The sequence below is a fragment of the Zeus faber genome, assembly GCF_960531495.2.
Source record: "Zeus faber genome assembly, chromosome: 4".
Lineage (NCBI taxonomy): Eukaryota > Metazoa > Chordata > Actinopteri > Zeiformes > Zeidae > Zeus > Zeus faber.
Window position 1 is genome coordinate 12602401 of NC_137191.1, and position 27664 is coordinate 12630064.

A 27664-nucleotide genomic window follows, 5' to 3' on the forward strand; every position below is an offset into this window, starting at 1 on the left:
TGCAAAATGTAGGATATGATGCTTACTGCTTTATTTAATATTTATCAAGGGTGTGTGTTCAATGTATTTATATTAGGGAAAATGAGACACGCACTTGGTAAATGAAACATCCCCAAAGTAAATAGGTGTCATTTGTAATGGTAAAAGTAGTGGTACATATGTGAAAATCATCTACCAAAATATAAGCTCAGGGCATTAGCTGGTTCTCAGACTAAATCTGTAATAATCATATTGCATCATTGGAACTGTATTTGGGTTGGTTGTTGCAGTTGTTTATGTATAACTTATAATTAACATAATTAATAGTATTCATAGTAGTGTTTGATGCTATGTACAGCTACTTCAATTTAAATTCTACACATTTTATTCACACTCGACATAAAATTAACATTTTCTGCATGTTATGGCTACTTGAATTTCTCATGAATGAATCTCCATAGACAGCACAATAAGAAAGTGCGTCAGAAAACATACGCTTTATTTGTGTGCAAAAATATAGAATTTGTTGGAAATACAGAACAGTAAAAATCCAAAATCTGCAGAGGTATCTCTAAACTAAATCTATTAGTGTCATTTTCCTTTGTTGAAATTAAGCATGAATCTACCATAACAGGACTTTATTTTGTACTGCCTGTTGTTGATCAAAAACTGATTCTATCATTTAATCCAACCTTCAACTGGTATGGGATTTAAAATTGCGTTTTGCAAAGACACAATGGAATTATTTTATCACTGGAAGGTGCACAGAGAATATAGTCCAAGCAAGAAATACAATTTTAGTATCTTATTTATATGAAATGTATATACATTAAAAAAGTTTTTCCAATGCTAGACTGTTGTGACATTATAGGCAAATTTAGGTTTACTACGGTTCACATTTAACAGTTCTGATGAAGGTTGGAGTAATGTAAAAATCAGATTTTCATCAGAATTCATGGGTAAATACAAAATCAACATTAAAACAGTGTACGGTGCATTAGACTGCTGATAAGTCAGTGGATGTGTTTAAATATGTGTCTTATAGCAGGTGGCATCTCAGGCAAATCCTTGTATCAGAGCACACCGCTGCTTCACTATTTCCTTATTTGAGCTCTGGTGGAAATGTATGTGCACCACCTCTCCTCTTCCCCTCTTTTACAAAGGTTTCAGTCAGGGTCAGGCTTCACTTTGTGGGCGGTGGAATGCAGCGACCCAGCTTTTGGTTTCTTCGCTGGAGATGTTTTGAAGGCAGCGGGGCAGCAGTGCTGGTTGAGACACATGGAGCAGAGAGGGCTTACTGGCAGACACACCTGCTGGCCAAACCCCACCAGAAGCCAGTTGATCTCGCGCCACAGCTCCCTGTGTGTGGTGGAGACAGGATGGAGTCAAAAAAAAAAAAGGCTCACGTGGATTTTTTTTTTTTAATTAAAAGCCACTGTAACTATAGGAAAATGTAATGAAAATGAATGTCCATGCAGTTTCCCTTATCGATACAAAGATTTTAATTGAATCCCATTAAAACATAGAATTAAAAAATAACTCTCTACTATTTTACAAAACATGAATGACACGGTAAAAATAAATCCTGTATGTCTCCAACCCGGCCCATAAAAAGCACTCTACTTACCCTCTTGGTACAAAATAAGAATAGGTTACATGGACAAAGTTGCATACAAACTGTTGCATAACAAATTTGGCTACGTCAATGTGGTTAATCACTATTTATACTGTCAGTTAGCTACTCTTCTGCCATAGCTCTAGTGTTGGCTAACTGGTTCTCGGGGAGGAGTAGCAGAAGTGTTTAAAGTCACCTGGGTAACCATTCCTCCAGGGCCTTGCGAGTCTCTTCCGGGTTCTTGGTTGCCTTCTCCAGCCAGCCCAGCCGATTGGCAATACGATGGACGTGTGTGTCCACGCCTGTGTGTACACATCGCACATCATTCACAATTTTTGAATAATTGGCAAATATATACTTTTATTAGAGTTGACATTTATGAGTCTGCCATTTCAATATCAATACATTCACACAAATCTGCTGTCGGTCTATGAACAATCTATCTTTCTAGGATTCTAGGGCCAAAAGCAACAGCAGAGAAGGCATTTGCCTGAACCAAAGTTGTGTATATCAGAATATTTGTGTTCTTGCGTATGCTTTTGTTAATTAGTCTCCCTACCTATGCCAGTAACCTGGTCCCAGGCAATGGCCATGGCTAGGTGGGCCATCTTAGGTCCGACCCCTGGCAGACGGACCAGCCCCTCCACACTGTCTGGAATGTCGCCGCCAAACTCCTGCTGTAGCATCACCGACGTCTGCTTCAAGTACTTCACCTTGGTCTGGGCTCCGTGATGGTGCGGGCGGGAGACAGAAAGGGCAAGAACCACATAAACTAGGAAGTGACAACGCCGGTAGTGAGGTGGATGGCAGAAAAGCGGGGGTTGACGTTTTGGGTCGTAATCGGGATGAGATTGGGGATGGGGCGAGACCTATCCGTTACCCTCCAGAAGCCGACAGGATAGATGAGCCTTCCCAGTGTTTCGTCGTCGGTGCGTATCACGTCTCCCACGGTGCAGCCGTGGGCTCGGAGCTTCTGCATGGCCGCCGCCGTCACCTGATCCTTGGTCTGACTGGACAGCATCAGCGACACCAGCACCTGAAAACGTCTCACCTGGAACACACGCCCGGCAGGAGGTGGGAAAGAGCGCAGAGACGGGCAGACAAGACCTTATCTCTTGGACCGTAGGTGAGACAGCTGTCGCGAAGTCTCACACTCACGTGTGCAGGGGACTCGGGGTCTTGGCATTTGTCCGCTCCCATTTTATCTACCGGCGCATCGCGGCTTTTCCTCATCTCACGGATGTGGGCCAATTGTCTCCTCCAATCGGGAGGCTCCCAACGCTCAGTCTTCAGGGGCGGAGCTTCATCGTTCTCGTACTCCACCTTTAACTGCCTCCTTCTGCGACCGGTGGAGGCCGGGGGAAGGGTGTCAGTCTCCGGTTTGGCTCGGACAACGGTCTGAGGATGGGGTGGAGGACAATCACCTGCAATAAAAAAAAAGTGGACGAGATGTTCAATGCAAATTGATCACAGGACATGATGAGGCGATATCCGACTTAGCAATCAGATATCGCAATATCTTTTGACAAATACCTCAACTTGACGATATCTTGGGGATGTCTATTGGTGCTTACAGAAGAGATTTCCACACAATAAATATTTATGGCACAATCATTAGCAATGTGTATATTCCAGAATTAATAATGTGTTATAATATTATATCTGTTATTTTGACCGGGCAGGAAAGGGGCTTGGGTTCAGAAATAGATACTTTACTGCATCGCAACCTCAGAGACCATGAAAACACATTTGAACATATCGCGATATTACAATATCCAAAACCCGATATTTAGGCTCGTATCGATGTCGATATATCGCCCGGCATCGAAAGAGTAATATCCAGGCGAATTAACAATTATTACTATTTCCATCCATGTTTATTTTTGATTTGCACACATTCCTCCAAGACCCAAACACACGCTTTCCCACAGCGTCATTGAGGTTCGATACCGGTTCGGTCCACATCCAACATAAGTAGTCACGTCAACTTTGACGCAACTCGGGGGGTCGCCGTTTTATTAAAGGATAGGGTTGGGAGCGGGAGCGCTGTCTCCCGGCCCTTTAACGCCGAACAAGCGGGAAACACCGTGAGATTACCCGGGAGCAGTGGAGCAGCGGAGGGTTCGGGTTGGGACACAGCAGCCTCCTCCTCCTCCGCTTTCACCGCGACCGGAGGGCGGCCGTCCACGTTACTCGGCTTCTGGTTGCCTTTGGACTGGAAAGCAGACAGAGGTGTGCGTCGACCGCCACTCCGAGTCACAACAGACCCCCCGTAGACAAAATAAGGAGAGGCCATATGTTTATATATACATACATACATCAATAAACATATACAACGGGATTACTGCAGACAACCTCTGCGCCAGACGACGAAAAACACTTGACGACAACGTACGTTTTGTATTCGGTCATTTCCTGTTGACGAATCGGAAGCGCGTGAGAGTGGCCATGTACGGGGCGCAATGCGAAACTGACTTCACCGGCGGCAACGCTCACGAATCGTTCGAATCGTGCGTTTCGCGTCAGTTAATCCACCACAAAACGGCTGCGGCGAAACAAGTTAAGAGTTTAATCGCCGTTTGTCTTCAGCCCCAAAGCACGGGTCGTCATGTTGCGGGACCGCGTTTCCTAATAAAACAGCTCTGTGAAAGTAGTATATAATTTGATTCAGAGATGTAGTTTTTATTGTTGATTCTTAACGTCGTCTATATCGCCAACTTTTGCTTTTGGATTTATTGTATATTGCTATTTTTATCCATTAAAAACACAACATTTTTTTTTAGGTTTAGTGCATGCTGCCTTTTTTTTCATCGCGTTATTGTTATTGCCTACTTGTTTTGACGTTAGCGATATAAATATCTACGGGACTACATTTCCCATCAAGCACCGCACCAACGTGTTATTGTAGGAAGTGTCCAGTCAGTGCGCTACATGTCATCCGGTTGGAGAGCGGAGGGCTGCGCTCGGACGAGCCTCCAGCGGTAAAATACGTTGGAAATAATGCGAAAACAAAGAAGCATACCGCCCTGCACCTCGCATGTGACCGCTGTTGTCGACCCGCGTTATTTCGCAAAGAAACGAGCGTGCTCCGGTAAGACGAGAGAGAGGGTGGTGTTGGATTTGAGCCGTTCACTGGCGGTGGAATGCTAACTGGGCTCACAGCGGTTACTGGTGTTGTAGCCCGATCCACAACCAGTCTGTGATTATGTTGTTGTTGCCGTTGTTGTTTGAACGTGACACGCTTTACTTCTACAAACGATGGCCAAAGCAAGTGTATTAAGATAATAGTCCCCTGGCTGTTGTCGACTCAATGTCTTTCTTAAGCATTAACATTTGAATTAACATAGTGATAACAGTGTCTTTGTTGATGTCGTGTTACATAATTATTTAGCATTAACATTCCAATTTACATAGTGATAAGAGTGTCTTTGTTGATGTCGTGTTACATCATTGTTACAGATACGAGTTCTGTTATAGAGAATTATCATTATACTAGTGCAAATGACTAGTGCTATTTGATTAAGTTAACTCACTCCTGAATTAACACATTTCGTTTTGTTGTTTTCAAGTCAAATATGGCATTGTGATCCATGCTGAAATGCTGCTGCATTTCTTTTTTTTCTTTTTTTTTTTACTGCATTTTCTCTGGACAGCCACGGAGTCCCAGCTCTAGCCCGTAGCCCGTCCCTCAACCCAGCCGGGAGATGAACAAGCAAGCGAGTAAAGAGACGCTTAAGGACAAAGTGAAGGGGATCTTTGGGCTTGGACCCCCACGCCCCCCCAGCAAGCAGAGCGACAGCAAGCCCTCAGAGTTCATCATCACCCACGACATCCTCAAGGTGTGTGGCTGCAGCCGGACAGGCCTTCACGATTGACGTACATGCACGGCCAACGCGTTTTTACATAGACATGTAAGGTCAAGTTTAATATAATGTGAGATTGTCACCTTTTATAATAACTCTATTCATCCCAGGAGCTCCATCCAGACTGTGGCCTCAGCACCCGTATCCGGGAAATTAATCACGTGTGTGATTTGGCAAAAGCCAAGAAATTTGAGGAGGTGAGTCTGATAATGATGCAATATTTAGTATGTGTTGCTACGATGTCATATTGCGCCATGGAAACTGACCGTCTTTTAATGTTTGATTACCGGTTTGTGGCCTCTTTTCTAGCATGCTGTGGAGGCCGTGTGGAAAGCAGTGGAGGACATGTTGGCACCGGATCAACCACCAGAGGCTCGGCGCGCTGTTCTGCTGCTCCTCAGAGCCATCATCCAGGGACAGGCACGTATATGTACACACTGGCACACACAAACTAACAAGAGAATGACGTTCATCCAGTCAGTATTTTTTAAATCGTTTCGCTATTGTGTAACATGCATGTATTTGTGCATGTGTAGGGTGAGAGGCTGGGTCCTCTCAGAGCCTACTTCTTTGAGGTGATCAGAGACTACCAGCCGTCCAACGAGGACCTCTCCGATAGACTGGAAGTATTCAAGGCCCTGACGGAGAATGGAAAAGACATAACATACCTTGAGGAGGATATAGGTAAAACTCCAAAACAAGTAAAACATACTCAAACTATTCCAAACTACTGTAAAGCCACAATTGACTTTGCACAGTGATTTTGAAGTGGAGTTAAATAAATTCTGTGTTGAAGAGAAAACATGGACTTTAGAGACATCTTCATATAGTTTTTATTTATTTTTTTTGTGCTGCAGCCTTGTGATTATAGTTACTCATTGGTTTTCCTGTCAAAGAGGACCTATTATTCTCCTATTTAAACAAGGTAATATAGGTCTGAGGTCCCCAAAACATGCTTTTGAACAAATTATGCATTCTAGCCATTCTAACATGCCTCTATACCATCGTGTTCCAAAACGGGCTGATTTTTGTAGGCAAAGCCACCCTCCAGAGGCCCTGAGTTCTGTGAGTCAATGGTGTTTGAGCACAAGTTCTGGCTTCGAGCCATTCTAACATGGGTCTATACCATAGTGTTTCAAAACTGTCTGTTTTCTGTGTGTGTATTGTAAATGAGCAGCCAAGCCCCTAGTTCTGAGCCAATGGGGTTTGAGCACAAGTTCCTGGTTCTGTGAGCCAATGGGATTTAGGCTTACTCCTGGCTCTGTTTTATTTACTCTGTAAACTTTCACTGATTTCACCTTATCAGTTCACTAAAGGTTGTTTCTGAACCTGAACCTGAACCCGTTACTGAATCTTCGCTCATATTCATCTACAAGGCATCATTTAAAAGTTTGTTCCGACTTTCAAGATTGGAGCCATGCGGGATATGGCGGGGCTGGGGCTCTTTTTTTGTCATTCAATTACGGAAACTTATATTTACATCTACGGTTTTGTTTGGGAAAAACAAGGAGTGGATCGCACCCTGTAGCTTACAGTACAGTCAACCTACCATGGACACACAGAGAAATTTTGGAACACAGATTCATTTCGAAATACTTACATTTCCCTCGTCTGTAGTTTTTTCACGGACAGTTGGTAATAATTCTTCTTTTTTTTTTTTTTAAGATTTGTGCTGGTCTCTGCGGCCAACACAACATTTCCCAGGATTAGCTCCTAGCTTTGATGCTAGCAGGTTCAGTCATGCTCCAGGCGTCGGTGGAGTTACTCAGATGGTGGTGGTTCTAATTCTAACGTTTCTCAATGCTACGCAGTAGTGGTGGACCGATAGGGGTTTTTCAATGGCCAATGCCGATATTTTGAGAGTGGGGGCAGCCTGGCCTGGCCGGGTGTGCTCGGTGCGGGGCTCACAATGTAGCCTCCTTTGGTGGGGGGCGGACTCCTGTCACCATACCAGGCTGCCAGGGTACCTGTCCTCTGGTGCTCGTTGCTTGGGGGTCGTGCTGTGGGTGGTGGGGCCGTCTGCCGCCCTCTGTTCTGTTGTCCGCATGCTCAGCGGCTGGGGGCTGACCAGGAGCCTGATGGGGCCGCGGAGCTGCCCGGCATGGCGGAGGCGCATGGCGCATGCGCCCGTGGCTGGTTGCTGTAGGTTGGGTGCCACCAGGTACGGGAGGTGGGCGTGCTAGGGCGTGGTCGGGTCCCGGGTAGGGTCAGCTTGGTCGCTCCCCGGCCTGCTGCGCCCCTGCGTCAATCTGGTCGTGCTTCGCCTATCTCTCCCAGTGCCAAAACTCATACTCAGTTCATACACCACACAATAGGCCTCGGGGTTGCGGGATGGGTGGGGTGTGAGCTGTGTGGGTGGGGATGCGGCGGGCAGCTCCCATCTTGCCTGTCACGCTCCTGCCCCAGTGTGCTTCTCGCCGTCCCGAAATTTGAATCCTGCTCATATTAGCTTAGAACACATACACTCGCACACCAATCCTACTCCGAACAACAGTCCACCAGACGAAGGTCTGCGGGGCAGGAGGGGTTGCGAGTTATGCATGTTCGACTTACCTGAAGGACTCGCACCCCCACACCCCGCAATTTTAACTGCAATTTCCAACAGCACACATTGAGCACTGGGGTTTTCCGGGCTGGCGGGTTGCTGCGGGTTGCTGGCGGGTCGCTGGTGGGTCGGTGTGGGGACGTGGTTGTCCGGGGTGCCGTGGGTGGTGGAGGGCCCATTTATCTGCCGGCCTTCTGCCGTTGGCAGCGAACGGGGTGCGAACGTCAGGGTGCCCCGCGCTGAGCACACTCTGCTACGTGGATGGCCGTTTGGCGCTCGCGCCTGGGTGGGGTGTCTGGTCGGTTGCTGTGCGGCGGGCCGCGCCCTTGCGCGGGGTGTCGGTGGGCCTGTGGTCCCTGCCTGCGACTGCAACTTGTGCCTGCTCTTGGGGGTGGGTTGTATCAGTGCACCCCTGGAGTGTGGGGTCTCCTCGTGCTCCCTGGGACTGGGTAATGCTCCTCGGGGATGGTGTGGGGGTTGCTCCACGGGCCTCCAGCTTCTCTGGGGGCCCGGGGGTCAGCAGGGCAGGGTGCTGGGGGCTTTCCTGCAGCCATAGGGTGTCTACACAGCTGCGGAGCTTGAGAGGGGGGGGGGGCTTCAGGGCCCTTTCCCCTGCTTGGAGGCGCCACAACATAATACCGACCTTATACACCAGAACCAATTGGGATTAGTCCTGTACAATCACCGGTGGACACCTTACACACACATGCGTGGTGGTTCTATCTAAGCAAAACTGTGCTCTTGTCATCTTATAGGTCATCCACAGGACAGTTATTGCAGCAGTTCTTGATGATTAAAGAATTATTAAAGAGTTGCATTGCAGGTTGAGAACTTGAACTCCACTTGCAGACTAACTCTCTCCTAGATGCAATGGTATACAAATAATGTGTTGTATGCTCAGCATAAAAAGAGGGGGAAAAAAAAAAAAAAAAAAGAATGGGGCTACCGCTTTGATATAATACAATATATATAAAGGCCAATATCATGTTACAGCAAATACAACAATTTAATAATAATAACAAATGAGACACAAAATTGCTGAACTTAATTGAACATTTATATAACACTAATGTTATTGTCTGCATTGTCTCTGCAGTGCACTTATTTTAAATAAAATATGTATCAACTAAATGTCCACAGGAAATCAAAAAACAAATCTTTGTAAAAACACTAATGAATCAAAAATACATAATTATAAATGAATAATAAAAATTAAAAATAATAATAATAAACTGTCATATTAAAGTCTGGTCGGGAAATAGAGTCTCCCTGTTACAGAAGTGCAGCATTTATTATTTACAAGTAAAGTATTAACACAAAAACATCCAGTTTTTACTAAATTAAGTCCCATAGCAACTGGGAGACGTGTGACCCGGCACGGGACTGTGGGGACATACAGGTAGGCACGTGTGGGGGGAAGGTGCCAGAGCACCTGCACTTTGATGTCCTTTTCATGTGCCACGTTTCGATTTCTATTTTTATTTTGAAGAGTTGATGGGCATCGACGTTGCGGATTTCCGTGGTCGGGACAGCCGCGATGGTGCGCAACGGGGCGCCAATGATCTGCGCTCTGCTGTGTGCTCCGTTCCCTTATTGAACCGAAACTAAAAGGAACTGTGTTGTGTTTAAAAAAAGTTGCTTTCCTACAAGTTAGAAAACACACAAAAATAAATAGATCTAATATAAAAACACAGGAAAACCGGAACACACACACAGTGCACCGTGCAATGTCTGGAAGAGAAAAAAAACAAAAAACTCCACTCCAATTCTCTGAGTTAGGTTTATCTTTTGCCTCAAATGCAAAGTATTTCCAAACTGCACTCCTGCTGTTTTCTTTCAAATCCGGTCGTGGAGCCTCTGCACTTGCCATCTTGTATGAGTTAACACTAAAACAAACCACCATGGTCAAACTAGACGTCACTTGCAACTCCGTGGTCAAATCAGCCGCCCCTAAAATCGGAGTGCACACGTAACCGGAATGCATGAGATGAGGCAGCGAGTGGGTGGGAGGAGGCGGGGCTGTTTTTGGGCACCGCAGAGGTGTGTGTGCCTCGCTGTGAGAGAGGAGAGAGAGCGAGGAAGCAGCTGCTGCTGGAATATCGATAGTAAGGAAAATAAGTATTGAAACCGTTTAGAATTTTCTGAATCGATATGTATAGAAAACATCGCCTCGTGAGCGCAGGCTGATGCCGATTGTCTCAAAATGCGCAAATATCGGCCTGATAAATCGACCGACTGATCAGTCGGTCGACCACTGCTATGTAGAACTGAGACACAAAGCTGAACGGCTCGTTTAAGGAAACAGACATCTCACAAAAAACTCACTGGGTTGTTTTATTTCACAGTGTGTTAGTAGGCCCATCAGAGACCCACATGCACTGAAAAAGTGAGTTTTGCATTATATGGTCCCCTTTAATGTTTACAGATAACCAACTAATGCTGATGAAAGTACTTTTTGTTGCGTTCAATAAAATAATGAATAAATTAGAGGCACATTTTTACTGCTGTAAAAAGTGACATGGCTAGCTCAATGCAACCTTATCTGCACTGTTTTGTCACTGATCAAATGAATCATTAGAAAATGGTTTCTGGTCATTTGTTCTTCTGAAAGTAGGAGGAAATACATTTTGCTCACATTTTGAAATTAGAAAGTGAAGAAAATGTTTTTTTTCATTTGTTGTATAGTCGGTGTCTGACACATAATAAATCTAAGTGTTTTTAAAATGAAGGATTAACACAGGTTAAGAATTAGTTTTTAATTTACAAATGATCTTTATTTAATTCTCAGCATTAAAAAAGACAGAGTAAGTGCATTGTGTCTCTGCTCCCCAGCTCGCTTTGTTCTGCTCTGGATGGACAATGGTCTGACGTCCGACTTCCTCCATGTCCTGGTCAACCTGGTCAAGTTTAACAGCTGCTACCTGGACCAGAATGTCTCCGTCATTGTCCAGTAAGTCTCAAAAATAAACAGACATACTATCTGTGCAATTGCAATCTTCTGAACCCGAACATGGTATCAATCTTCCCGTCTGTTTGCTTTCTCTGTAGGAACATCTGTCTCCTGTGCAATAGAACCACATCTTCAACCGATATAGAGGTTAGTGCAATTAATATCTATAAATGATTTGGCATATGTAAATGTAAATTTCGTTTTTAGTTTTATTTATATATATATATATATATATATATATATATATATATATATATATATATATATATATATATATATATATATAAGTTTATAAGTTTATTTTAAAGCTATTGAGTTTGAAAGTAATGCACAATTAGTTACAATGGCCATGGGTGGTGTCTGTGTGGGTCTCTAGGTGGCGCTGCAGGTGCTGGATGCGGTGGTTTGCTACAACTGCCTTCCCTCAGACTCTCTCACCGTCTTCATCATCACACTCTGTCGCACTGTGAATGTCAAAGAGTTTTGCGAAACATGTTGGAAGGTGAGCGACAGAATACACATTTGTAAACAATTGCTTACCTGGCTTTCTTTTTTTTAAGGTCTTCGATTTCTTAATCTATGCTCATTCTTTTTTTCTGCTCTATTGCTCTTTCCTCCAGCTTATGAGGAAGGTTTTGGGGACTCACCTCGGCCACAGCGCTATCTACACAATGTGCCGAATAATGGAGGAAAGGTAGTGTTAAAGGCATTCATAGCTTTTTTGGAGTTGTGGTGTATTTCGCTTGAGTTATTCCATGATGTTTGGTTAAGTCTGTGGCTCCTCTTGACTGGCAATTCGTCTCTGTTCTACAGAGTCTATGTGGAGGATGCCCCTTTGCTCAGAGGTGCAGTATTTTTTGTGGGAATGGCGCTGTGGGGCGCGTACAGACTGCCTGCCTTAAAAAATACACCCACCCTCGTCCTGCCTTCATTCTACAAGGTAACAAACAAACAACCCACCTCCACCGCCTCGATAACGGTATCATTCCTATCAATGAAACACTGGAAATGGTGATAATGGAGTGGGTGATAATTATTAATATAATATTATTGGTTATCTCATTTGTTAATTAATTAATAAATGCTTAAAGGGAAATATGAATTCAAATGTATCACGATATTGGACTACCTTAACTTATGGCCTGATGTTATATGTAACACCACCATGTAGTCCAATTTGTTAAACTGTTGTTGGATACTTCTACTTTGTTTGTTGAATATATATCTAGTCATTGAGATATACAGTATGTTGATAAATTTGATTTGGTTTTGGCCCAGTACTACACAAGTATACTGAACACCACAGAATACTGCTTATGTACTTTCTACCTTTGTCCCAAGGCCATGTCCTGTGCCAACGAGGTGGTGTCCTACGAGATTGTCCTGTCGATCACCAGACTCATCAAGAAGTACGGCAAGGAGCTGCAGGTCGTCACCTGGGACATCCTGCTGGGCATCATAGAGCGACTGCTGCAGCAGATCCAGGTACACACACTCACTGTTATAGACACAGACAGACACACACACACACACACACACACACACACACACACACACACACACACACACACACACACACACACACACAAAACAGAAAAACAAAATCCAACACTATATCAAAAGTCCGGTACACCTTGATCGTTTCCACAGACGATTGGCAGTGCAGAGCTCAAGGCCATAGTGTATGAGCTGCTGACCACAGTGGAGGAGCTGTATGAGCAGAACGGTTACCACGGCTCCACAGAGAAGTTCTTCAGTCTAGTCGAGAAATGTGCCGAGAAGAGACCGGCAAGTCTTTTTAAATGTTTTTTTAAACATTCCTTAAATTCCTAATTTTTACCTGCATTGTTGTTCCCTTCTCCTTAAACACTTGTGTACTGTTTGGTGTGTGTGTGTGGGTATTGTGTGCATGGTAGGATTCGTCAGTTCTGACGCTCATCTCATACCGGGCTCAGTCCATCCAACCAGCTAAGGACGGCTGGATCCAGAGCCTCCATCGCCTCATGGAGAAATTCTTTCGGTCAGACACACAATCGCACAATCTGATGCAATGTGGTGATATGGCCCCGTCCTCTTTTATCCTTTTCTCAGTTTCTTGTCTTTTTGCTCTCTTTCTGTCCAAAAGGAACGAGAGCCGGAGTGTCATAAGGATCAAAGTGCTTCACATCCTCTCCTTTGTACTCAGCACCAACCGGCAGCTCTATGAGGTGTGTGTACAAACATAGTTTTTTGGAGTTCTCCACTGTTGATGTGGGAACTACAGGCACATTTCATTAGAGCGTTTCATACTGTTTACATTACTCCCTTTGTTATTCTCCTTTGATTGCATTTTGCTTCCATACGTCATTGCACATTGATGAATGGATTAATTGATGGCTCTAACATCATCTTCTCTCTTTCTTAATATATGTATGTATGTATGTATGTATCTATGTATCTATGTATCTATGTATGAATTCCTGTCCTCCTGTTACTGACCAGCAGCCTTTCCCCCTGTTTTAGGAGGAGCTGATTGAGATGGTGGTGATCCCCCAGCTGAGTGGGATTGCTGAGGACCGGGACCTCGCCGTCAGAAAACAGGCCACGCAGCTCCTGGTCGACCTGGCGGAGGGATGCAGCACGCACCACTTCAGCAGCCTGCTGGACATCATCGAGAGGGCAAGCGCTGGCATTCTACTCCATGGAACGATTAGAACTTGACTTGTTGATTTTGAAGGGTGTATTACAAAAATAGATAAATAGAATCTGTGTGTGTGTGTGTGTGTGTGTGTGTGTGTGTGTGTGTGTGTGTGTGTGTGTGTGTGTGTGTGTGTGTGTGTGTGTGTGTGTGTGTGTGTGTGTGTGTGTGTGTGTGTGTGCGTTCGTTCGTTCGTTCTCCGTTTAGGTGGCCAGTCGCTCTCTGGCCTGCTCAGGCTCCATGGAAGTTGTAGAGAGAGACCCCACAGCAGAGTCTCCCACAGAGGACGTCAGGACTGCCATACTGGGCCTGCTGGAGATCCTGCAGGTAAAGCTGTGCAATCCCGCTCAAATACCTGCAACTACAAAACTACAATGCTCAGGTATTAAACCACAACTTATTTTCCCCTTGCAGAGCAAACTGTACAGCCTTCCAGCCAGCCACGCGAGCCGAGTTTACGAATTACTGATCAGCCACCTGCAGCTTCACTACAAGAACAAGTATTGCTCTGCTATCGCTTCAAGCATTCGACTGCGGGTATGGGTCAAGACCGTAAATTTAATATTTTGGTACCTCTGCCCCTGTTCTGGTCTCACATTGCCAGACCTCTCGCCCGCGGGAGAAAGGTCCAGCAAGTCATTCAGAGATACGGGGGGGAAAAGGTTGTCTGTGTGTTTATATTTAATAAGCCAATCGACATCCTCAAGGGCAGGCTCAACTGCTGTTGTGGAAAATTTTGCGGCAGATGACCCCCTATGCTGCAGCTAATGCCTTACATTGCATGTGCCCATTTCAATTTTTTTCAAAATTTTTTTAAAATTTCTGAACATATTATTTGAGCAGGCCTTCAAGCGCAATCCGAAAATGGTAATACACACAAATACTGCTTGAGTGGAGCCGCTGATGGGAGCTTCACCCCTGGATTCTGCCCTCCTGCTGTTCAATCGGTGAAAGTCCTCTGATCTATCCCTGCAGCTGTTTGACTTCTTTTTAATGATGCGAGCGGATTCCCTCCATCGTTTGGGTGTCTCTAATAAAGACGGCGCCATGAGGTTCAGCCCGTACTGCTACTGTGACCTGGGGTGAGGACACACACATGCACGAGCACACTTGCTGGTAGAATCCACACATTTCACATCCACTGCATTACATTTCACTGCATATATGTATGGAAGTATGTATATGTATGTGACAAATAAAAATCTTGAATCTTGAACATTTTCCACCCTCTGGAAAAAGTAAAAAAAAAAAAAAAAAAGATAAGTCAGTGCCACATGAAACCCTGTGCTGCCGCAGGGAGCCGGAGAAGCGGGTCAGCGAGAAGAAGCCGACGGGTTCTTCCTCTCCGCCTGTGAGCAGTCCTGCTCCGCCCTCGGTTGCTTCCATGTCCTCCATTCGCACTGCCTACCTGCCCTACGCGCCCGCCTTCAGCGTTCTGCTGCATGGCCTAAAGATGGTACGTACAGTACACAAAGGAATATTGATATTCTTTAGGCAGTAAAAGTGCTCACGTTTGTGCTACGGCGAATACTATATATTTGTGTGTGGCTTTTGATGTTTATGTATAAGTGCAACCTTCCTTACCTTTACGTTTTGTTTCTCACAAATGAAGTGGCATCGCAGGGCTGCGTTTAAAACTTGTGAAAATGATGCAGTTTTGAGCGAGGCACAAACAAATAACAAATCGGTTGTCAAATCATTAATTTGTCTTAGAATTATTTTCATTGATTCATACATTTATTTTCATGACCATTCAATGCGGCTGGAATATCAAATTTTTTGCTCTAGTTGTGGGAAGTCAACATTAGTCTCAATGAGAAAACGATGTAGTTCGAGCAGGAAGTGACCTGGGCTTCACTTGTAGGAGACGGACTGGAAGGTTCTGAAGCTGGTTCTGGACAAGCTGCCGTGGACACTCCAGTACAAAGTTCTGCTGCTTACCTCGCCCTGCAGCCTGGACCAGCTGTGCTCAGTCCTGTGCTCCATGGTAACGTATCGCTTCCAAAATAAGAACAAGCTGCTGCTTGAGCTAAGAATGTGTTGTGCCGGCGCAAGAATCAAATTGTGTAAAAAAAAAAAAAAATTCAGAAAATGAATTTTCAGCACTAGAAAAACGCACACTGCAGTTCAAAACAAATGCATTTTTTAACATGACTTGCTATGGAGCACTTTTTAAACTATACCCTTACCTAGTTGTGTGTACTGTCTGTGTCTGTGCGCAGGTGACAGACCGACTGATCTCTGAACGTTTGAAGAAGACTCCAGATGGGCTTTCCCGTACTGATGTTCAACTGGCGGTTGTTCCTGTGCTCACTGCGATCACTTCCTACCACAACTACCTGGAGCAGTCTCGACAGGCACACACACACACACACACACACACACACACACACACACACACACACACACACACACACACACACACACACGCACACACACGCACACACATCAAGTTCAGTGCGATTGATCGATGATGACGGCCCATTCTTCCCTCCTGTAGAGGGAGCTGGTCCAGTGCTTGGAGACCGGCCTGATCTACCGCTGTGCCAAGCAGTGTGTGGTGGCGCTGACCATGTGCACTGTGGAGATGCCAGACATCATGATCAAGCTCCTCCCCGCTCTCATCGTCAAGCTCACACACATTTCGGCAACCGTCGCCATGGCGTCACCGATGCTAGAGTTTCTCTCCAGTGAGATAGAAAGCTTAAAAGTCTTATTTTCCCGTCGCCGCATATTTACATTGTTAAGTTATTAAATTTGTTTCTGTCGTGGAGCAGAGATTTAACCGTTTGGTATCGGGTTTCTCTTGGTGTTCACAGCTTTGGTGCGTCTGCCGCATCTTTATGCCAACTTTGTAGCTGAGCAGTACGTTAGTGTGTTTGCCATCTCATTGCCCTACACTAACCCTTCAAAGTGAGTATACACACACAACACACACACACACACACACACACACACACACACACACACACACACACACACACACACACACACACACGTGCGTAAACAAACATACACAGGCACATAACCCACTCCACCCTGTGCCCCCGCCCTCGCTCTACTTCCAGGTTCAACCAGTACATTGTGTCGCTGGCTCACCATGTGATTGCCATGTGGTTCATCCGCTGCAGACTTACCTTCCGCAAGGACTTTGTCCAGTACATCACTAAGGTGTGTGTGCGCGTGTGACAGTGAGGCCAGCGGAGGTTGGCCCCCTTGGTTCCTTATTGAGTGAGAAAGCACAAGCAACATGGAGGAATTTTTAATAAAGCAACCTTTTTCTGTATATTTAATTTTAGTATATTAAAACTTTTTCACATTATATAATAACATAACATGTTCGGGTTATGCAACTGTATCCTGTTGTATTTAAAAATACAACAGGATACAGTTGCATAACTTACAGCCAATCAAATAAATAATATTACGATTTCTCATTCCATCCCAATCTTCAGGGTTTGCGATCCAATGCCTTGCTTCCATTCGATGATGGTCACGAGCAAAGTGCATTTCGGGCTCGAAGCACCAGCCTCAACGAACGGCCCAAGAGGTAATACATCCATCCTCACATCCATGCTCCCTCAAGACTCCACAGCATCACACACCATGGACCATGTCCACTCGTTATAGAGACAGTTTGGGGTTGTTAAGATACTGCAGGACTCAGCATGTCTGGTATTGTGGTCCAACAGTTGCTATCACTTCTCTCAGGTTGCCATGGTGATCAATATCTCCATGTATTTATTATTTCTCCATTTTTTTCAGTCTGTTTTCAAGGTTGATTTCTTCATTATTATTATTCTTTATTTTTTCATAATGATTTTATTTACATTTCCAATTTGGTGTTAACAATCCGCTGTCTCTCATTTCAAAGCTATTAAAACACAATAATAAGAACACATTCTCTTTAACTTACCAAAGAGTAGGCTTTCCTTTATTGGGGATAAAAAAGGAATTGTTGAAGCGTTCCAAATAACCTTAATGTTACTGTGAAATCAGCGGATCCTTCAACTCTGGTTTAACACAACCACAGCGCTCCCGCTGGGAGCAGGGTGCAGTTTTAGAGAAAGTGAAATAGAATATTTTAAATACGAGGCTGAAGTCACATCTGGCCGATCGATTCAAACCATTTCAATCCTCCCTGACATTTTCCCTCATGCTTGTTATTGTGTTTTTTTTTTTTCTTTGTTTGTTTTTTGCCAATAGATTAAGCAGATGCGTTTATGCCTCTTTCTATTTATCAACAACAACAAGATGGAGAGGATCTATCACTCTTCACATGACTTAAAATGTTCGATTTAGGCATTGGCTTGACAACAGAAATAATATTTCTCAAATTTTCTCTTGAAAACATGCTCCTTTCCCAGTGAAGGTACCTGCAGTGCTCTGCCTTGTCAGTAAGGGTCACCAAAGGACAATTTCTCACCATACCAGATCGAAGGGATTTGGGTAAAATACCAGAAATTTCATACGTTCATCAAACTGTGATCTTACTGTGGCCAAATGAGCTAAAATATAAATGTATAGAAATCCAGATGAATTCAGGTCAGATCCTGGAAAATAAAGTCAAAATGTGAGTTAATGCTGATTCATTCTACGCTCTGCTATGGGTCCTATCTAAGTCAGTACAGTGTACAAGTACACAAACTTTTAAACGTTTTGCGCAACATTGGCTCATTAAGCCACATTAAACTCCCTGTTCTTTTTGCCATTTTCAGCCTAAATGAATTAATTAAACATTTTTACATTTATTTTAGCCACGGCCCTGTACAAACCCCACCCCCTGAAGTATTAGGTACTAGTACTTATTTATTAGATACTAGTAACTATTTGAGTTGTTACTAGTAACTATTGCAATGTTACCCATAACAATTCCGACCATCTTGACATTGAATCCTATGGGGCTCCGTGTTTGTGATATAAAATATTTGCCTCTGACTAGTATCTATTCTAATTGTTACGAGTATCTATTTAAAAAATTCTAGCCACTATAAATTGGGTACTAGTACTTATTTGTAACATTTTGATTTTAATGGAACATTTTAAATTAAACTGTCATCAAGCTGTTTTGACTATTAAGTTCTCATGACAGGTAAAAAACACATTGCTACTGGTAAAACAAAAAATGTTACTAGTAACAACAGGAAAAGACACTAGTCACTAATGTTTAAGTACTAGTATTCAATTAATAGTGACTAGAACAATATAAATAGATACTAATAACAATTGGAATAGATACTAGTCGGAGGCAAATATTTGATATTTATAACACAAATTACCATAGGATTCAATGACAAAATTGGCTACTAGTAGTTACTTGTAACAACTGGAATAGTTACTCGTATCTAAAAAGTGCTAGTGCCTAATACATTTTGACTAGTGAAACTAAAATAATTACAAGTAACTGTTGGAGTAGCAACTAGTTACTAAAATTACGAGTCACTTTTAAAAAGTGACTCGTCCTATGGATTCAAAGTTAAAACAACTTGTCATAAGTTTGTGCCTATTTATGAGTCGAGTCACAGATATTTTATCCGTGACTAGACTCATTCAACACTGGATAGGCCTTTCCTATCTGGACTAAGAATTTAAAGTAGTGTTGTCAACCGTCTTTGAAATTTAAATGAGGTAAAAATTCATCTAGATTTTAGCATTTCTGTCCGACTGCTGTTTTTGGCGGGAAATGTTTATGGAAAGGTTCATGGCAGGAAATTAATTGCTGTCTTCTTTGAAAACCACCCGGACACTTTCAATCGATGACTTGTTAGGAAGTGGTTGATTTATCATAAGTTTAGCTTTGAAAATTTCAGCTTGGCCTGAGTCTAAGAACTGGAGTCAGTGTCTCTAGATAAAAATAAAAATTTGACTGAGAAGCAGTGAAAGCGGTTGTAATTAACTAACTAAAGTTATTTGATGGATCATAGGTATATAAGAGGACATTTATTCACTTATTGACCAACATAACACAAAGCTACATCGCATTCCAAAACACATTCCTGCATCCGTCTCAGTCTTATTCAGACTCAAACTGGATATATCTGGAAACAAGAAGCCAGGTGTTAGCCACTGGATAGCTTTGGATCACTGCACGGTGCTTGCCAGATGTCGATTACCTCGCCACAAACGTGAACATTTTTTTTTTTGGCTAGGATGCCGTTGATTATAGTTCAGCTCCGGCTCAGGACGCATCAGTTGCGTGAAAGTCCTTCCATGTTAAATTGGCCAAAAAATTGTTCTTCTTCCCAGGCGTGCTGTGCTCCAATCCCCAGGGTTTGCCCGGTGTTTAATTTTCAGTTTGGTGTTCTTCATGTGTTTTAACACTCATGTGATTATGCTGAGTCCATCACTACTACCTCACATCTCCTTTCTGCGTCTGGCCTTAATGATGTACCTGCTGTGTTTGATAATGACTGTACATTATTTTAGTCTTCTTAAATAGTTGGTGTTTATCAATTTTTTATTATTTTTATTTTTTTTGTATTGTGAAATGCAAATGCTATTTTTCCTCTTCTGTAGCTTGTCTGTTTTTTTTTATGTTTTAACGTTTTTCTGTTTTACCCTCTTTTCTTACTCTCCTCTCCTCTGAATCATAGTGCTCACTGCTGTTAATTTTCACCTTTTTTTTTTTTTTGTTTTTTTTTTGTTTTTCCTTTCGATTCCTCATTTGACTCCCTCCACCCCTGCGATTGGGAACTGCGTTGTTGCTGTGGTTGTGGGGGTTGATCGCGTCACGTCGGATCCATTTCTGCTGGCCCTTCCCCTTTCCTGCGACCTGTGGCCCGTTCCCCTCCGCTCCCTGACCCTGCTCCGTGACGTGCGTTTGCCCGTCACCTGGTTGTGTGGCTGTTGTTCGGGCACTGGGGTGGCGCTTCCTTGCCTCACCACCAAATACAACGTTCCACACATCCAAATTCCCCAAACATATGATGACGACCCCCCCCTCCCCTCTCCGTACATCCCACTGCAATGGTATCCATCACCAACCAGTCTGCGGGCGGCCAAAGTGGCGAAAGCGGCGGCGGCTGTAGCCAATAGCAGCAGCTCTCCGGTTAAAGAGCTGAGGGACCTGTCAGCCATGGACGCTTTCCGATCCCGCAGCATCAGTGTCTCCGAACACGCGGTCCGCAGGTTAGAGAAGAGCCCTCTGGGTAACCACAAAACAACAGCCACCCAAACACTTTTTATTTTTTTTTTTTTTTTTTTTTTTTTTCCTTCCCATTTTTTTTGCTTCCCCCAGGGGATTTCTGATGGCCATTGTCATATGGGACTGTGGGGCCGGTGGTTTGTGGTCGGGTAGACGTGGGTTTGGGCGGTGCATGCTGGAGGAGGGTTTGTTTGTCGACATTGTTTGTTTTGTGTGTGTTTGAGATCTCTTTTTTTGTTTGTTTGTTTGTTTGTTTGTTTGGCTTTCATTTTGCATTTGCTTTTTGCATGGAGCTTCTGCATCAGAAAACATGGCGATCCATGTGTTTTTGTGATTTGGTTTCGCTCTAACAAAGACAGCTTGTGTATTGTTTTAAACCTAGTTTGATTTACATTGACTTTGGGCTACTGGGAGTGGGGCTGGTTTACTTGGCCTAACAGATGAATGACTGCAGGAAACAGTGCATTGCATGTTTAGCCGGTGGGAAGCGGGATCACCGGTTGGGTTGTTCGTCTTCCACATCAAAATACATCTGGTGCCTCCCCCTCTGCTACGGGGTGATACTGCTTCCTCAGATCAATATATCAGCTCTGCTTGCTTGTATGAGTTTCTTTATTTTTTTGCTTCTTTTGTTTTGTTCACCCTGACAATGTGTGCTGCTATGACCATGGCAATCTCCCCGTGAAGCTTATTTTAGAACAAGCTGTGATGGTGTAAATCTTTAGTGAAGATGGATAAAAATCCAAATTAAATCCTTATACCACACACAAACACTGTCTACCAACACACAGTACCTAAGCACCTGCCTAAATACTGACCTTTTTGCTTAAGTGTGAGAGGAATGGCTTAGAGCCATGATCTTAGGTTGCAGTTGTCGGGCAGAGCTACGATGTGCTGTAAAGCTATGAACCGATGTCTTACCACCCTGTCCACGAGGTGGCAGTAAAGGTTCAATAGTTCAATTACTTTTGCAGCTCAGAATTTACTTTAGGGGCACTATGGTAACAATTAAATTTGCCAAAAAAAAAAGCACAACAAATGAAAACGCAACTGCAATCCAGATCTATAAACATGTGATGATTGCTTCGTGACATCAATCTTGATCTTTTTTTTTTTTTTTTTTTTTTTTTTTTTTTTTTCCTGAAACTCTTTAAGTCCTGTTACTCTGAAATGAACTTGAGTCATGGAGCTGATTGGAGCTTGTAGCTCGGTGGACACCTGCCTTCTCTCGAAAGAGGAAACATGACAACAATTTAGTTGATTAAGCAAATGCATTGCAACCTAAAATTTTACTTCTCTGAAGTATGTTGAGTGAAGCTTTTTACTGCCGTTGAGGCTACTGCATTAAAACATGTAAAATAATGCTCATTTCAAAACAGGTCGCTTTGGCTTGGTTTTCTTCTAAGAACCAAAATTTAATAAAATGGATGCCAGTGTTTCCCCTAAGAATGTTCAATTAGTGGGTGGGGAGTGTCATGTTAGAAGTCAGTTTCACTGCGGTGATTCGGTCCTTTACAGGGGGTATGTGGTCTTCAACAGAAGAAAGTAAAACTAGTCTCCTCCTGTAGTGAGTCGCCTCTCCACTCGCTGGAACTCAGTGGAAGAGGAGAACCATTCCTGAATTTAAAGGATTTCACGTTGTGGTCACAGTAGAAGCCATCAACCGTGGTCTAGTGAACGCCAAAACACCAGACAGCACAAGACCTCTGCGCTGTCAACTCTCCGGAATGGATTTATTACAATAGTTGCTTTTCATGGACAAAATCATAAACAATCTGGGAAGCGCACGTAGCCTCTTGGCGGGGGTCGGGGAAACACTGGGCGCAACACGTTACGATGTGTGTCACCTCAGGTGCGGGCAGGTGTCCACTGCAGACTGTCACATAGAATTCAACAATGCTAAATATTGATTGTAGCTGTAAGGTCTGCGCTGGGACACAAGCTGGGACTTGGTCTTGATGAAATACGACCCCTCATGGATATCATCGTAAACAAGTAGCACAGGCTTCAAGGCTGATTTATCTTTTTTTAAAGGTGTCTGCCAACCCCATCTTCCTACAGGGGACAGAGTTATGGTTGCTGTGGCTGCAGATGAATACTGATAAGAGATTTGAATTGGTTGAAGTGTTGACAGACCCCTGGACCGAAAAAAAAAAAAAAAAAATCCTATAAACACAGCCAACTTCCACCGGCTGTCCCTCTGATTTATTGCATTTTCCCACTATTTGTTTTCTCTTAAATTTGTCCTCGTATGCTACCACATAGATCAAGTCCCAGAGTGTGGGTTGTAGCTTTGTGTTGTAGAAAATCAAGAGATGGAAACACCTGTGCCTCTCTATGCACAGGCTCATGCATGTGTGCACTTGCAGACACGTGTCCCACTGTGTACATTGAACAGTTTGGTGTGTGTGTGTGTGTGTGTGTGTGGTGAATTAACGCTTGCATGGCTTTGTGTGTTTTTGTATAACCTGCATGTCTTGGTGTGTACTCCATCAATCTGGCTACATTTGGAGCGCGCACCCCACTTGCTCTCATCCTACGGACCCCACCACCACCACCACCCCACACCGGCCTCCCACTCACTCTGCTCTCTGGTGTCCGCTGCAGAATGCACACCTCCACCACCACCTGCAGTTTGGGATCTGCCGATGAGAACGCCGTGACTCAGGCTGACGAGGGCTTGAAGACCGTCCATCTGGAGCTCACGGAGACCTGCCTGGACATGATGGCGAGATACGTCTTCTCCAACTTCTCCGCCCTGCCCAAGAGGTCGGTTCAGGATTTGACATGATATGTCTCTTAGTGTCAAAGTAAGACATCCAAGAGGATGAAGCTCCCATGATCTATTCCTTCTTCCGCCCTAGGTCTCCGATTGCAGAGTTCCTACTGGCGGGGGGCCGCAGTATGACCTGGCTAGTGGGTAACAAGCTGGTAACCATAACCACCAGTGGAGGCGTACGGACCCAGGCACTACTGGGCCTGGACATGGCCGAGCGGCTGGGTGGAGGCGGGGAGATGACTAGGCAAAACCTTCACGCATCCACGCGCATGCACCATGGATTCATGTCTTGTTTTTCAATGTTAACCCTTCATTAACTGTACTTCCTTTTTATTTAAACCAATCCTGTAGGTCAGATCCATCGCTACACACCCGTCTCACCAAGGAAGCCCCTGCCAAACTGGAGTCCCAGTCCAGCCAGCAGCTGAACAGAGCCACACGCATACGAGTCCGCTCCATGTCAGGTAATTTGAGATCTGGACAAATTCATTTATACTAGAATAATACTTATAAACTTAGAATAGGCAGCTCTGTGTCAGGGAACAATGTGCTTTATACCAGGTCGTCATCAGTTTCATGTCTCATACCTTGAATTGGATGCAGATTCCTAAAAATATATTGTTCTTAACTTATTTTTCTTTTTAAAAGACATATACGAGAATTAAATAAAAATGTGTTGTATTAGCCTAGTATAAACATATAATTTTTTTCATGAAATCACGTCTTATTTTTGGGTCTCTGACGTTTGAATACTTGAATACTAAAAATTTGGCATCAAATCCCGTATAATTTTTTAGGACTTAATAATATAGATGCAGCAGAGCGCTGCTGAAAGTATTACATTAAATTTCCCAGCACTAATATCAGTTAACAGCCTGAGCGTGTTTGGAAACGATGAGGAAAGACGTGGTAAGAATGTCCATGGTAAAATTTATATTGTGTTATTTGTTTTATTGCTTTAAGTGCTTTTCAGGTTTCAGGCAATGTATGTTGATCGATGTTTCTATCCAAAAACTTTATTTTAGAGAGAATTCGATAAAAGTGTGATAATACTGAACTTATTGTGCCAATAGAATGAGGTTGATTCTAATCTGTCTCTCTCTGTGTTTCAGGCGGCCACGCCCTGCGTCCAGGTCCTGCCCAGAGCCTCAGCCCTCTGGTGTCTCCCTCCGAGGGGGAGCTGGGAGCCTCTCTTTCCCCCCCGTCAGGCCCCAGTCTGGATGGACTGGGTCCTCCCTCCTCCACCTCTGCCCTCCCCTCTGCTCCTCCGCCGCTCAAAGACAATCCTAGCCTGGCCGAGTTCGTCCCCGTCCTCACGCAGGGCTGGGCCGAGATCTTCATCCGGCGGCCGTCTGGTACGCTTCCTTTTGTGTTTTGGCTCTCTGTATTTGAATGAATCCCTCCTGTTACTGTGCTGAAAATAAGCCCCCTCGTTTCTCTCTCTTCTCCCTGGCTCCCTCTGATCCCTCACTCTTTAGAAGTCTGTTAATTTGTCCCAGAATCACTCAGCGGCAGTCTCTTTCTTGAAATCAGCCTCCGGTCAATAAACATTGTTTTCAGTGGTCATTATCATCGCAATCTGTCTGGCGAAAAAGCTTTTCACTGCCAATTGTTGCTCTTGATGGGTGTCGTCATTGATTGCTGGAAGGATAAATTATAGTCCCAAAGCCCCGCTCTAATGGGTGTTTCAGCATTTTCAATAAGCGCGGTGTCCCTCTGTCTGCCCACATGTGTATAGGAAACACCAGCTGGCTCATGTGTCTAGAGAATCCTCCCAGCCCCTTCTCCTCAGAGCTGGGCAACATGCCACTGCAGGAGCTCTCCAGCGTGCTCATGGCCATGGAGGGCGTGAAGGAGCCGCCGGGCCAGACGGTCAGCGCCCCCGCCAGCTCCGCGGCCCCCGTTCCGGCCCCAGCCGCGGCCCCGGTCCCGCTGTCAGAACCCCTGCCCCACGCCCACAGCACCGCAGCTGGGAAGGCTCATCTGATTCAGCGCTCCAACACAGGTGGGAAGCATGTGTGTGATGAAGAGAGAGGGAGTCTGCTGTGTTCTAATTCAGTGGTTCTCAACACGGGGTCCAGGGACCCCCAGGGGTTCCACGAGGTCCCCAGCAGAATGATCAATAGTTAAATTGAACAACTTACAAGACGCTTACAACACCAATAGAGACCGTACAACAATGGCTATTTTGTTCACTGTTATCTCCTTAACAATAGTATAGACAGTTATGGAAGTTTGGACTCAATCATATCCAACAATCAAATCTCAGATTGGAGTCCCAGAGACAAAGTCGTAATCAAATGGGCTCCGTTGCCTGATGCGTATAAAATTGAGTGTCCCTGATTTAAAGAATGTGGAAAATCACTGTTCTAATCAATCGGTTCCATACAGGTAAGAAGTTCCTGTCTAAAAATAATACCTTTCACAGTTTCCTTTTGCCAAGCAGGTGAGCGCTGTGCGGCGGAGCTTTGTGGCTCTTCTAGTTTACAAAGAAGTTAAGTAGAGTTGCAGAATGTATTGTTCCGCATGGAGCCCCTCTGATGGTCTGTTCTTGTTGCTGATTGTTGGCCTGAGCTGCTGCTGATCTTCTCACTGAGCTGAAATGAGTAGTCGGGTGACCTGCTTGTGCTCATCAGGTCAACCATCTTGAACAATCACTGCTGTCCCATAATGAACAATCACTGCCCAGCTTGTTTTCCTGAAAGCCTCCTTTTTATAGATGACTCTGCGAGGTCCCTTTGACAGATTGCCTTTTTCTTCTGAAGGGGACCTTATTGTTCCCCTTTTTCAGTCCACTATTGATCTGTCACTCGATTTTGAATGCATTTCTTTACCATTATGCCATGGATAATTCTTTTTTTGTGTCATCAATTTATTCAGACTATTTTTACAGCCTCTTTTTATTTATTTTTATTTTTATTTTTTTGTGATTATTTTTATTTTTTAATTCCCTTTTTTTTTTTTTTTTTTAATTTTTTATTTTTTTTTACCTTCATCACCATGCTGGTTTATGATTGGCTGTGTTTTGTATGGCGGTGCTGGCGTCCCCTGTGTCCTTGACTCTTTGCCGGCAGTGGGCGGCTCGCTCTGCTCTCTGGGTCTGGGCTCGGCCCTCCACGGGCCCCCGGCACCCGACCGGCTGCACAGGAGCATTTCCTGGGCAGGTACTGTTTAAAATGCCAACTCTTCCCTGTTAGCGAACTCCTGATGCAGTTAGCTTCCTGTCACTTGTACAACGCAGCACCTTTAACAAGTTACTCTCTTTGTACACATTTAGACAATATAACCGGGATTTCTAAAAGCCCCTCTGTTTGTGCAGTTCACTCATGCACAGTTTCTCACTTGCTATTCAGCCATTTCAATTAACAAATGAAATGATTGAGTTGAAAGTAGCAGTGTGTGAGCCCTCTTAGTTTTGTTGTGAACATTCTGTGATTATATCTAAATGTTATGAGTACCACAGATGAATGCAAAGTGTTTACAAATGGCAGAATGGGTTTCACTGCATCTCTGGTTTGCCCGTCAATGTTTGATTAACACGAAAGGGAGGCCTTCAAAACCACACCTGCAGGAGGGATGTTCTGAAAGCTCGATGAAGGTGAACTCACCTCATCACAGCCAAAGATAGTTCATGTCCCCCCATTACACGCAAGTGTGTTCCTGAACCTACGCTCCCTGGTTGACCTTTAACCCTCCACCCTCTGTCAACAGAAAGGTCCAGACCTCTTCCAAGTTTAATGCTTCTGTTTCAATCGGTGCAGTCTGTTTAGACGGACGTAGTCAATCAACCAAACCAGTGCATGTGTTTTGTTGGACATAATATAGTGGTTAGTTGTCGCCTCTGGAAAACCCCCTGCGGAATTGATTAAACTTCCTGTTTTTTCTGTCTGGTCTGTGTTTGTAGGTTGGATCTAGATCCTGCTGTCGACGTCTACATGTACACTTATCTGTGCATGTCTATTTTCTCTGTCTGCAAATTGAGTTTTTCTTTTCTTTTTTTTTTCCCGATCAATATTTATGCTTCTAATTGTATTTTATCTTTGCACACGTGATTGTTTTATTTGGTCCGCCGAGTTCTTCTTGTCTGGACTGGATGTGTGGGTAGAATTGCT

At 44.2% G+C, this 27664-nt stretch overlaps 2 protein-coding genes across 5 annotated transcripts in view; one reads left to right on the forward strand and one right to left on the reverse strand.

Annotated features, from left to right (window-relative positions):
• Nucleotides 1-461: 461 nt before the first annotated feature.
• nthl1 (nth-like DNA glycosylase 1) lies at nt 462-3974 on the reverse strand. 3 transcript variants are annotated; one of them, XM_079999701.1, is made up of 7 exons: nt 3913-3974; nt 3692-3809; nt 2753-3018; nt 2475-2645; nt 2154-2313; nt 1791-1896; nt 462-1338 (listed from the first exon to the last, which is right to left on the reverse strand). In XM_079999701.1, the coding sequence occupies exons 1-7, from the start codon at nt 3922-3924 to the stop codon at nt 1146-1148; spliced, it is 1026 nt and encodes a 341-aa protein (XP_079855827.1). In that variant the 5' UTR covers nt 3925-3974; the 3' UTR covers nt 462-1145. The 3 variants fall into 3 exon arrangements, with proteins under 3 accessions (XP_079855827.1, XP_079855828.1, XP_079855826.1); XM_079999702.1 differs by having other exon boundaries at nt 462-1244; nt 3692-3968; XM_079999700.1 differs by having other exon boundaries at nt 3692-3968.
• A 573-nt stretch (nt 3975-4547) lies between these two features.
• The window catches only part of tsc2 (TSC complex subunit 2), a 28195-nt gene continuing 5078 nt past the window's right edge, over nt 4548-27664 (forward strand). Inside the window, exons 1-31 of one of the 2 annotated variants that reach the window (XM_079999233.1) lie at nt 4548-4685; nt 5248-5433; nt 5568-5654; nt 5767-5877; nt 5994-6141; nt 10835-10952; nt 11051-11099; nt 11329-11454; nt 11573-11646; nt 11766-11892; nt 12294-12437; nt 12603-12740; nt 12869-12972; nt 13078-13159; nt 13455-13610; nt 13837-13956; nt 14044-14166; nt 14605-14711; nt 14926-15085; nt 15494-15616; nt 15852-15986; nt 16130-16319; nt 16449-16542; nt 16698-16800; nt 17085-17179; nt 20617-20757; nt 23381-23542; nt 23638-23796; nt 23904-24016; nt 24665-24907; nt 25291-25557. In XM_079999233.1, coding sequence (XP_079855359.1) covers nt 5299-5433; nt 5568-5654; nt 5767-5877; nt 5994-6141; nt 10835-10952; nt 11051-11099; nt 11329-11454; nt 11573-11646; nt 11766-11892; nt 12294-12437; nt 12603-12740; nt 12869-12972; nt 13078-13159; nt 13455-13610; nt 13837-13956; nt 14044-14166; nt 14605-14711; nt 14926-15085; nt 15494-15616; nt 15852-15986; nt 16130-16319; nt 16449-16542; nt 16698-16800; nt 17085-17179; nt 20617-20757; nt 23381-23542; nt 23638-23796; nt 23904-24016; nt 24665-24907; nt 25291-25557 — 3934 coding nt within the window. In that variant the 5' untranslated portion in view covers nt 4548-4685; nt 5248-5298. The remainder of the gene's footprint in view (nt 4686-5247; nt 5434-5567; nt 5655-5766; nt 5878-5993; nt 6142-10834; nt 10953-11050; nt 11100-11328; nt 11455-11572; nt 11647-11765; nt 11893-12293; nt 12438-12602; nt 12741-12868; nt 12973-13077; nt 13160-13454; nt 13611-13836; nt 13957-14043; nt 14167-14604; nt 14712-14925; nt 15086-15493; nt 15617-15851; nt 15987-16129; nt 16320-16448; nt 16543-16697; nt 16801-17084; nt 17180-20616; nt 20758-23380; nt 23543-23637; nt 23797-23903; nt 24017-24664; nt 24908-25290; nt 25558-27664) is intronic. The other variant, XM_079999234.1, reaches the window with a different exon arrangement.